This window comes from Hylaeus anthracinus, unplaced genomic scaffold (genome assembly GCF_026225885.1).
Source record: "Hylaeus anthracinus isolate JK02 unplaced genomic scaffold, UHH_iyHylAnth1.0_haploid 0, whole genome shotgun sequence".
Classification (NCBI taxonomy): domain Eukaryota; kingdom Metazoa; phylum Arthropoda; class Insecta; order Hymenoptera; family Colletidae; genus Hylaeus; species Hylaeus anthracinus.
In genome coordinates this window covers 25,939,004-25,950,910 of record NW_026533254.1, presented here as the reverse complement: position 1 = coordinate 25,950,910, position 11,907 = coordinate 25,939,004, and the positions used below count along the sequence as shown (strand labels likewise).

Sequence of the window (11,907 nt, the reverse complement as noted above, 5' to 3'; positions counted from 1 at the left end):
GATCAAAAAGTTTCAGGGTTACTTTGCCCTCCAGTGACGTCACACAGATGATTTTATCTTTGCTTCAAAGCATTTACCTGAAGTCTTATATATACACGACTTCAGGTAAATGCTTTGAAGCAAAGATAAAATCACCTGTGTGACGTCACTGGAGGGCAAAATAACCCTGAAACTTTTTGTATATATATATATATGGTCGAAGAGAAGGACCAAGACGAAACGTTCCCTTCCTTTTCTCCCATCTCTCCCTTCAAAAAACCGCCACCCACAGTTTTTTAAGGAGTCGTGCGTAAAACTTCTGCCTGCGAGCTGCGGTCCAGTCAAGAGCACCGTTGCGTTTTGACCCGCGATGATTTTTATTTAGTTCCGCGTGTCGTCGGTTCATTTCCCAGCGCAAGTCTAAAAGTCACGTCGGCGTGAGGAACGATGAAATATGAGGCTCACGGGTTTCAATTAATTCTCGGATCGACGTTTTGTTGGGAATTGTTCCGAACCGGCGCGGTAAGTAAGAATGGCGCGTCACTGGCAGGATTAGGATCGGAAACCGATTGACCCAATTTATCCATGAACACTCGCGACAGATGGTGCCAGACGGCGAGCTTTTGTTTCACGCGAACAGAGGGGATTTCGTTTCTTTGGCACGGCAGTTGCGAAGGAGATACGAGGAAACAAAGTTCCTTCGTACAGATTTCTTTTCAGGATGTAGCACGAAGAGTTTCGCGAAACCGTTGTCGCTACGTGGATTCTTTCCGCGTTAGACGGATTCGCCGCGATCGCCACGGTCAAGATCTTCATCGAGGCGAACGTCGATGATACGATAAGCCAGCTGGCATTGTGTAAGAGAAAATCGCGTTATCGGTCGATTCAACGAGCGACGTAAGTCCACCCAGCGGCGAAAGTGTTCCGTCGTTGCCACTGAAAATTTTCTATGCGCTCGTTCTCGTTGAATTTTTTGTAGAATCGTTGTAAAACGTTTTAAAAGCGGGACGACTAACGCAAATATTTACGCTGGACGACGACTGGAATACGTTGTGCAACGCTGTGTATCCGCCCATTGAACGCCGACGTGATTTATATTTTATATTTTACGCCCGTCGCTTTTATATAACGCATTGTGCAACAACAAATTTTCAACGGATAACGAACCGCCTCGAAACACGAAATGTCATTTTGCCGGATGCCGCGGCTATTAAATTAGAATTGCGAATATTCGGGTGTAAAGCACGTGAATTCCAGGGAGGACGAAGCGTTGCCAACACGTGCGACGAAACGTGTGTTCGTACTACTTTGCGCGCCTATACGTGCACGTTAACCACTCGGTGCGTCGTCTTGGCAAGCTAGGTCGTGACATAGCGCAACCGAACGATTGCATGCGCTTTCTCCATACACCTTGGCGCGCAACACTTTGCAACACTTTGCAACAGAATCGTTGATTAAGGGGAGAGTAAAATTCAAAGTAAAGTAATTTCAAGTAAAATTCAAAACTTTGACATCTTTTTTTCTTTTTTTGTTTAGAAAATTAGTTTACCATCTGGAGAATGTGCTCCGACCATTTCAGCTAAAACCTCGAAGTCCAAGTGTACCTACATAGCCATTAAAGTGATGCGCTCCGAACGGTACACGAAGGACTATTTTAGATTCGGGAACTTTAAACGCATTTTTCTCAAAACATAAAATTTCGCGTGCCGTGCAACGTAGCTTAGAGATCTGTCAGCCGATTGCTATGAAACTTGGCACAAAATATCCCTTCAGCTATTCTCCTTTCCATCAACCTAATGGTTTTTTATTTCAAATAATTAGAGCGATCTGTGCGTTGCACGGTGCATCTTCGAGAAGCCAACTTCAAGCAGCTGCTGTTCGTTCGTTTATGAATAGTTTTACATAAACAAAATTATATAGATTATCTAGATGCTAGAAAATAACAAGTAATTGGTTGTAAATGAATATGTATTACGCGCTCTTCAAAAATAATTCGCGAGAAACCGGTTGTTTAATTGACACTCCCCCGTTAAGCGTCGACTTTCGACACCGCAAACTTTTTCGATTATCGAGAACCATCGCGAAGTCGAGAGAAAAAGGTAGCTACACCCCTGTGGAAAATAGTAAGGGAAACCTCCATAATATTCGGGTCCCGAGCTGGCTTTGATATGGAATCCATAATATGATTCTCCCGGATACATCCCTAAAAGATCCCGACAAGGCGATTACAGGTTTCCATTTTGAAATGTAACCAGGGCTGGATAGGTGAATCATTGTAGGACCCGGTGGGGTTTAAACAAGGTACTCAATGATTTCCACAATAATTTTAAACAAGGACTCGATGGGTTAACCACTATGGGAACCAGTGTGGTACAGTCAGAGTATGGAGAAACCGTTAAAATGATATTTAATAGGGCCTTAACGAATTGTGAGGACCTGAAAACGTTTACTCAGGGTATTGATCGTAGAAATCAATGATAATGTTTATGTTGGAAAACGAATAACAATCACACCTCTTGAGGGGCATGGGGGTGGGTGGGTTATACCTCTTGAGGGTTCCAGTACATATCGAGTAAAAGTATCAATAAAAAGAGAAACGTTCATCGTTTGCCCGAAAAAAATTATTAAAAATACACCCTCGTATCGCGCGCGCGCACTGTGATATTTATAAATATAAATATTCCACGTCAACTACTTTACGTAATAAATTGTTAGATAAACATTTATAATAATAATTGATTATATCTTCGCGAGTCATTTATCAGAATTCCTATTTTTTATTTAAATGTTTCTGATTTACATGCAAGGGTGCGAGGGTGTGTCCAGGGCTGTTGTAAGGGTGTTTCAGAGGCCCGATAGGGCTATAATCGGGATTAAAACGGGAAATAATAAGGCCCTGAGAATCCAGCCTTGAATAGGCCCGTTTAAAAAAGCGCGACAATCCCTTATGCCGCCTTACGGGAACTGAACGGATTTCCTAAATAGGCTCTGAAATGAATTCGGGACAATTAACTCGGACCTTTACGAATCCCTAACAAAATTTCCACGCCGGTACAGCTACCTTTCGATCGCGATCGCGAGGTTAGGCTTCGCCAGTGGTGGAAGCCTCGATGAGGGAGGACGAATGGAGAAGTCGACGGTTTAATGGCAACCTTGCGCTTCCTTTTTTACAGGGGCTGAAATGCTTAAGGGTCGTCCGCAGCTTTTTGTTACTGTTGGCGGCGATAACGAGCGCAAGTGCGTCAAAATGCACCAGACTCATAGACGGGACGACAATGCCGCGTTCCAATGCAAACGGGAAGTACCATCTCTCCATCACGCTGTTCAATCGAACGGAAATGGTGTTCTCGTACATGCCCAACACCAGATACACTGGTAAGTACGGTTCGATGACGTTTCTAATATCTTTCGCCCTCTAAAATCCAAGGACCTTCCTTCCGAGAAGCCTCGAGGCTACGAAGCACCCGTTTCCAAACGTTTTGGACGGCTTTGATAATTACAGTGAGTCGTATTAACTATTTGCACTCGAGACCAAAAGAAACAAATTTCTGGTATCTACCAGAGATGCTTTCTTGGCATTCTATTAGGTTGCCCCGAAAGTTTTTTTCGCGTGTTGCAATCAATTATTTGACGTGGTCGTGTTTGTAGGAATAGACAATCAAATTTCAGAGATATTCATGGTGTAACAGCAATGGAGCAAAATGAATCGTGCACAATTCACTAACGTACCATAAAACGTAAACTATTGTGCATGTGTTACTTATCAATATAGCGAAAGAAACTTTCGGAACAACCTGATACATTCTACATCCTGTATTGCCACGGATGCTAAGCTTCGATTGACTTTGAAGATTTTATTGATATTGATTAACATAAAACATAAACTATTGTGCATGTGTTACTTATCAATATAGCGAAAGAAACTTTCGGAACAACCTAATACATTCTACATTCTGTATTGCCACGGATGCTAAGCTTCGATTGACTTTGAAGATTTTATTGATATTGATTAACATAAAACATAAACTATTAGGCATGTGTTACTTATCAATATAGCGAAAGAAAATTTCGGAACAACCTAATACATTCTACATCCTGTATTGCCACGGATGCTAAGCTTCGATTGACTTTGAAGATTTTATTGATACTTCTACTCCCAAAGAAATTAAACCTAAAGAAACATTATTGCTGGCAGATTTGCTACGTGAAACCTAGTGATGACTGATACTCGCCTCTCCAGTGCAAAGGGTCAAGACTATGCCGTCCGCCAGAGATGGGCGGAACCCTAGGCTTCGAATAAATCTGAAGATTGCCGATATGTTTGTCTCGTTTCCTCTTTTGAACATTTTCCGAAGAAGGAAACGAAACAAACGCATCGGGAAACTTCAGAGTTATTCGAGGCATAGGGTTTTGCTCATCTCTGCACAGTGGTGCCACCGAACCATAGCGCCATCGGCATAGTGTTAATATTCGGACACTATAGTACTTTATTCATTATTACAATGAATACGTAACCATAATTCGGTTTATACATTTTTTTTTTTTTTTTTGTTGCGTTGAAATGTAAATTTTATTTATTGTAGTACCCGCGCCTCCCATACCAAAGAATACGGAGTCAAACGAGAACTCGAAACGTAAGGTCCAGGATTGGTCGTGTAGGTAAGTCGACTGTGGATCCGAGAATCGTGGTTTCGAATCTCCGGTGCCTTACTTTTCGTTTAAACTCTTACGTTTTTTACCATATCGAATATGTAACGTAACAAACTGTAGAATGTATACTGGATAATTGTATTATTCCTGAAAATTGAATTACGATTAGATCTGCGTAACAATGATAAACAAAGTGCTATACCGTCCGAATATTAATACGAGTCACCGTAATTCTCGATGAGCCATTATCTCGAAGCGATTTGTCTTCATAGTCCTAAATGCACGTATCGATACTCCGTCAACGAGAAGAACGAACTTTCCCGTGATTTGACGGAAGCGAACACGACACTGGACGTTAACGAACTCTGTTCCGAAAAGTTGGGAGAGAACTTGAGCCGCGCCAGTGAAACTTTTAATTCTCTCCGCGTCTACTTTGAATAGTTAAATGGGCTCGCAGTCGAGTCTGCAAATTGCTTGTTTACCGCGCTGTTTCCGACCGTTGATCAATCATCGGGAATCTTTTCAACCTTTCGAGAAGCGTTTAAACCATTCGTAGCATATTACTTTCCGACGATCGGTTTCGAGGGATATACCGGTCTAGGCGAATAAACGAGGCAGAGAAACTATCGGCGCAATCCAAACACGGGAATCCATTCACCGTTTCCAGGATTCATTCCACTCGTGTCCAAGGGTTCGCCGTCGATTTACAGTCGATCGATCTCTTTTCGGTCCCGTGCCCCTTTCGCGATCGATCGCCAGCCTCGACCACGTTCTCCATCCGACTCTCCGTCTACGCAGTTATTGAAAGGCAATTCGTATCGACACCTCTCAACTTTATAATAGAATTAAATTCCGAAAAATCCGAATGCAATGAATCGTCATAAATCGCCACCAAAAGGAACACGAACCGAAATTGCTAAGTTTGATCATTAATTTTGAGAGTATCGCAAAAGGAATAGGATTTCTTTTTACAGGGTTTATTTCACAAATATTGAAGTACAAATAAAAATTGTTGCGTGCATAATTTTAGTACAAAATGGCAGCGACAAGGCGAGTCTCCAAAATAGACTTTTCTTAAACGCCTTCGTGGGAGGACGGTCTTCTGGTTGTGTATTACATTTGGAACAGGAAGCCAACAAATTTTATAATACAGTAAATTAGTTATAAAACTTTGTAAGTACAAGTATAGTATTATGGTACAGTATAATACTCAGCCACCACAATGTACATATTGCTGTTGAAGGAACCTACGTAGAAACATAGGGAAGTCTATTTGTACTTTTATTAGACTTAACCGAGAACTAACCGAGACTTAACCGAGAACTTTATGATACAGTAATACTTTGTAATACTTAACCGAGAATTTTATAATACGTTATAATACTTATAATGTACTAAAATATACTTATATAAAATTCTCGGTAATACATTATAAGTATAAGTATAGTATTATAGTACAGTATAATACTTTATAATACAGCATTATTTACTCGTCAGCCACCACAATGTACATATTTCTGTTGAAGGAACCTACGTAGAAACATAAGGAAATCTTTTTGTACTTTTATTAGACTTAACCGGGAACTAACCGAGCCTTCTCGGTTAGTTCTCGGTTAGTTCTCGGTTAATTCTCGGTTAGTTCCCGGTTAGTTCTCGGTTAAGTCTAATAAAGGTACAAATAGATTTCCTTATTTTTCTACGCAAATTTCTTTCAAATTTCTTTCGAATTTCTTACAAATTTCTTTCGAATTTCTTTCAAATTCCCAGCAAGTTTCTAAATTCTATTTAGATTTAAAATGAGAAAATTCACTTGAAAATTAAAGCGAACTCAAAGTTACAAAATTTTGATATCGTTTTTAATCAAATTGGGATGGTCAATCGTTTTTTTTTCTTTAAACGTTTACGTTATCAGTTTCGATAGCATATCAAATTTTCAGCAAGTTCCTGAATCCCAAATTCTAAATTCCTAAAATTGCTAAAGTTTCACATCGTATTCCAGCAAATTGAAATGGTCAGTCATTGTTCTGAAATTGTTTAATAATATCAGTTTTGATAACGTAGCAAGTTCCTAAATTGCATTTCGACGTAAATTGGAAAAATTCACGTGAAAATCTGTACGTTCCATGAGGATCCGCGTTAAAATTACCAAATTTTCACGCAATCGTTCCTAAAACCAGGATGATAAATTTAAATCGAAATAGGCTCGTACGATTAATATTTAATCAAAGAACAATCCAGCGTTCGTTAAAGTCCTTTGTTAACTAAATCCACGGAACGACCACCTTTAAGCCCTTTCGTGGCGAACATCAGACACGTTATAGCGGGAATGAACCGTAAGCGAGTCGGATCTACGACGATCTACGGCCACTAACGCACGCAAATTCGAAGAGTCGGTGAATCAATGCGTTACGTAACCCTGGCCACGCGCCAGGCGCCAAACTCTGCGTGGATGCAGTTCAACGAATGCTCCGAGTGCAACGACGAAGAACACGATGAAATCACGGGCAGACAATAGACAACCCAACCGAGGACAATGAATTCCTGATGACGAGTCGCTTTCAGGGTGTTTCTCGCGGACATTGCCGGGGATTCACCCGGAGATCCATCGAGCCTCCAGACCCTGTAACCGCCCCGATTAGTAAAATGGCGTTGCATCGACCTTAAAAAAAGTGAAAACACAAAATCAAGCCAATCAAGAAATTTGTTGAAATTAAACGACAGGTTTGACGTTTCCAAATAAACGATTCATTACGAATATCTACATAAATAGGCTTGCCACGCGCATACAGCGACATTCAACTGCGAAGAAAACGAAAGAAAAATGATTTTTAATTAAAGAAAAAAATGCTCGTCTGCCTTGAAACCGTGCACCGCAGAAAATCCGAATTTTGAACACGAAGACGTGTACAGCATCTTGAAAAATTTGCGTCGAAAAAATTTGCGTCGCGTAGACCGTAAAAAGTGAAAATACAAAATGAAGCCGACGGTCGTTTTATTTGAAACTGCATCTCATCTGGCGCGAACACCGACAAGGGAACTTTTAATCTTCCTTTGTCGCGTGAAAGTAGTTGCAATGCGGCGAAATGAGACAATAGATGGGGGACAATAGAGAATGCGGTTTACGATCATCCCTCAAACCCAGAAAGAGTAATGAATGGGCGAGGGATGGGTCGCAAACAGAATTCAGCATTCGCGCCGCTGTAATTGAAAGCCTCTATTCTTCAGATTTCGTTCTTATCTCTGAGCTGCTCTAAAATCCGTGACAAACTGTTCCCTTCTCTTTGGAATGAAAGAAGAATCATCCAGTCTAGTTTCCAATTTCGGTAGATTGCGTTCTTGGGGACGATATACAATGTGTTTCGTAAGTATTCGTAACCTCTATCGAAGAAAATTGTCTGAATTAAATTAAACAGGTTTCCAAAGAAACGTTTCGTTATAAACATGCACATAAATAAACTTCACGCAGCAACGTTAAATTGCGAAAAAATGTAGAAAAGAAGTTATTTTCTGTTGGCGTATACGACCGACAAAAATCGATCGAAACCTGAGTAAAAAAATTCTATAGAATTCAAACGCTTTGTTTTGTATATTTTTTCGTAAAGTTCATTCGAAACATTTTGAAAAAAAGCCCGTTTAATTCGGTCAATTTTTAGCAGAGTTGTAGCTATTTGAAAAAAAGAAACGACGGTTCTTTTTAAAAATTCATAACTTATTCTGGGGTCACTACAAAAATCTGCAAAAATTCACATAAATGTATTCGGTAGGGTACTGTAATATAAAAAAAATGTCAGCCAAATGAAAAACGGTCGGGGTTAACAGTGACCGAAATGATTTGGCATGCCCCATGTTTATAATAAAAAATTTGTTTGGAAACATCAAACCGTTAAATTAATTTAGACAGACGTCTCCAATAGACATACAAGGAACACTTATGGGATTGACTGTATATTTGTAAACAGTAGTTGATAGAGTACCATGTACCGGATAAAAACAGTTGGAAGACACGAACAACAGCTCGCTCGTAACGCAATTATCCCAGGAAAATCGAATAACACTCAGCTGCACTGCAACAGGGCTCGAGTAAATTTGATAAACGGTTAATTGGCAAGAAATGATCGCTCCTTTGCAATCTATGACCACCTAGAACCGTCGTCGGCTGTAATTCGGCCCTCTGGGCGATTGTAACTTCGGAACAAAAGTAAAAGCGAAATTTAAAATTAAATTCGCAGTTTGTTCTTTTCGCGGACGAGAAAAAACCGAAAATGAAGGAAATCCTCGTTCGAATTTTTCCGCCGCATAGCCGTAGCAAAAAAGCAAATGAAATTCTCGTAGAGCACGCGAAAAGAAGGAAAACGTAGTCGCAAAAAAATTGGACGGTGCACGTCAGAACGAAAAAATCGAAGAAAAATAAGGGACACTGAGCCCGGATGGGTAAAACGAGAAAGAAAGGCAGGATAATAAAATAAAAGGAAAGGGAAAAGAGCTCGCATTATCCGGAATTCGATTAAACCTGCTCGCGCAGACAACAAATCTCCGTGATTTACGTTCCAAGGGCTTCTAAAGACGTAAACGGAGAGGCGATCAAGCAGCGTGACAACTAAATTCACGGGACACTGCACCGAGTGCAAGCTTTATCGAATCGATTCTCAGCTCGGACGGATTCGATATCTACTTTTTAACAAATAACCTCGTTCGTTCTTCCTCCAGCGACGGTAATATACAGGATCTACCAAAAACGTTTCGCACGCCACTTTTTAGATTATTTAGCTGGCACGTGTAAAAGTTTCAGAACGCTCGGAGTCCTGGAACATGCTTAAATAATTAAAAACAAACAAAAATCCGATCCGTTGCCCCCCGTGCAGCGGGCTGAAGGAGAATGAGACAATGGTCAGACACGCTACGCGCATCCTATGGCTGAAGGAGAATGAGACAGTGGTCAGACGCGCTACGCGCATCGTTACTGCTATGGATACGGCAGGAACTGCATATTTTCACCGCAACAGTCTGATATGTAGCTTATAAAAAAAATGAATCCATCGAGGTTCAATATGTTGACTTTTACGTGACACTTAGTTCGTTTCATTAGCCAGTTTTGTTTCTTTTTAATTGTTTACAATTAAGCTACAATCCATCGAGCGACGCACAGCGCGTGTTTGTAAGCAATGTCTAGATATCGTTTCAGAAATAATAAACAGAACACTTTCAAGGAAAATCTTATGATATCGATTACAAAATTGTTGAAACTGTTTGCCTCCCTGTCGCATGCATAGCTGTAACGATACGCGTAGTGTGTCTGACCATTGTCTCATTCTCCTTCAGCCGCACGGTACGCGTAGTGCGTCTGACCATTGTCTCATTCTCCTTCAGTCCACTGCACCGTCCCGCTGCACGGGGAAAGAAAAATCCCTGTACGCATGGGATTTTTCTTTCTTTTTAATTATTTAACCATATTCCGGGACTCAGACCGTTCTGAAACTTTTACACGTGTCAGCTAAATAACCGATCATCATTCCTGATTCTTTTGACAGGTGTCACTCGCGGGGTTGTTTGCAATGACCACTCGCGAAACATGAATTATTTATTCTTTACCCTTAATAAATAAAATGATACCCCGAACGAAATATATGAGATGCAGTTCATAAGCGCGAATATTTTCGTCTTCGCAGAATTTAAATATCCGAAATAGTAACCGAGAAAAAGAATAATAAAGTTAACCGTGGGGGTAACGGTCTGAAACTCTGCGGGATGATGTCTCAGGTCAAAAGCCGTCGAGGCACATAATAGCAATGAAAATTGAGACGGAGGCCGATTATCCCTATCCTGCTAGACACATTTTATCAGTACTTAGTGAGCTACATATTCGCGTGTACTTAAATCTGAAAAATACATTTTATTTAAAAAAGTAGAGGTCACCTTGACATTTGTTAAATAACACCACATATTTTACCTACACATTTATACCTGACTATCGCACTACCGGAAATACCTAAAAAGCTTCATCGAAACATTTTTGGTGGACCCTGTATACTCCGACAGAACTTTATTTCATCTTTTACCTATCAATTTTAAAACGGTTTTACGATTCGTCTGTTACAAGCTTCGTTCGGAGTTAATCGTAAAGTGTTCCGGAGCCGTTCCCTTAAAATTATCGATGATATCAATTTCACTCGTGCTAAACTTATTTTGGTGCGCAGTAGCAAACTCGTCGAGCGTTTCTTTCCCTTCGTTTTTGTTCGCCGGCGTGGGAAACGCGATACCCCGACGAAGGTTTTAGTTAACTCTACCCGTCTGTGCCCCCCTCCCTTTTTTCCAGTTAATTCTTCTAATTCAGGGTTATGGGAATGATCGTGGGAGGTCACGAGTCACTGTTTACTGACGCAACTCTGACTTGCAATGGATGCTAGACATAGACGCGCGTGCAGGTCCAGATTTATTTTATTCTGTTTCTTTTTTATCGCGAATCGTGGCCAAAAAATAGAAAAATTTCTGCTAGGATTTAACATTACAATTGTGCCGTTGAAACCTACGTAATCAAACATCCATCGAGGTATTCATATTTGTAACTCCATCGAAATTCACGAATTTCATTTGAATTCGTTTTCAGTGATGCTTCGCTTTCGGAATTAAGTATTATAGCTTTTTAATGAAAAGGACTGTCACCCATGTATGGGTGACGTGGCGATCAACGGTGATTTTCACCACGAACCACTTTTTTCATTGGTTTATCTTTGCTATTATTTACTCGAGTATTCGCTACAGAGGGAAGGGAAACATCGTGAATGTATACATACAATTTTTTTTTTTTTTTTTTTTTATATGGACGTGTTTGTTAAATATCGATCTCGGCTGAACGAGCAGAGAATGAAATTCGATATCGCATGAAAAATATTTGTCACGGGCGTTTAAGTGGAAGCTGAATATTCGTGGTAGACGCAGTTTGCGAAGACCCGTAATACTGGAAGCCATAAATGCTCCAAACATCTGTGTGTTACGACCCTGGTACACGCCCACGAGTCAAACTAATATCGACCAGAAGAGATGGAACGTTTCTTCTATCTACACAGTGTCTACAGGGTCGTTTAAATTAACACGTTCGCACATCATGTACCATCGGTGGATCGCATTGATATGCCCCATCGGGCGGCGTGTGCCACCGGTGGCTCACGTTCAGCGTGTTATCAGATGGCGCGTGCCGCCGCGCCGCCCCATGGCGAGAAACAAAAATAGTAGTGCCGGCGTGTACCACCGGTGGATCGCATTAATATGCCCCATCGGGCG

The 11,907-nt window shown here is 40.8% G+C and overlaps 1 protein-coding gene across 7 annotated transcripts in view; it reads left to right on the top strand.

The window, feature by feature from the left end:
- The window catches only part of LOC128893302 (spondin-1), a 29,700-nt gene that overhangs the window by 6,482 nt on the left and 11,311 nt on the right, over positions 1-11,907 (top strand). For all 7 annotated transcript variants that reach the window (XR_008461303.1, XM_054154174.1, XM_054154199.1 and 4 more), the window contains exon 2: positions 3,153-3,354. Coding sequence is in view for 6 of the 7 variants with exons in the window: in XM_054154174.1 (XP_054010149.1) it covers positions 3,153-3,354 (202 nt within the window). In the remaining variant the exon portion in view is untranslated. The remainder of the gene's footprint in view (positions 1-3,152; positions 3,355-11,907) is intronic.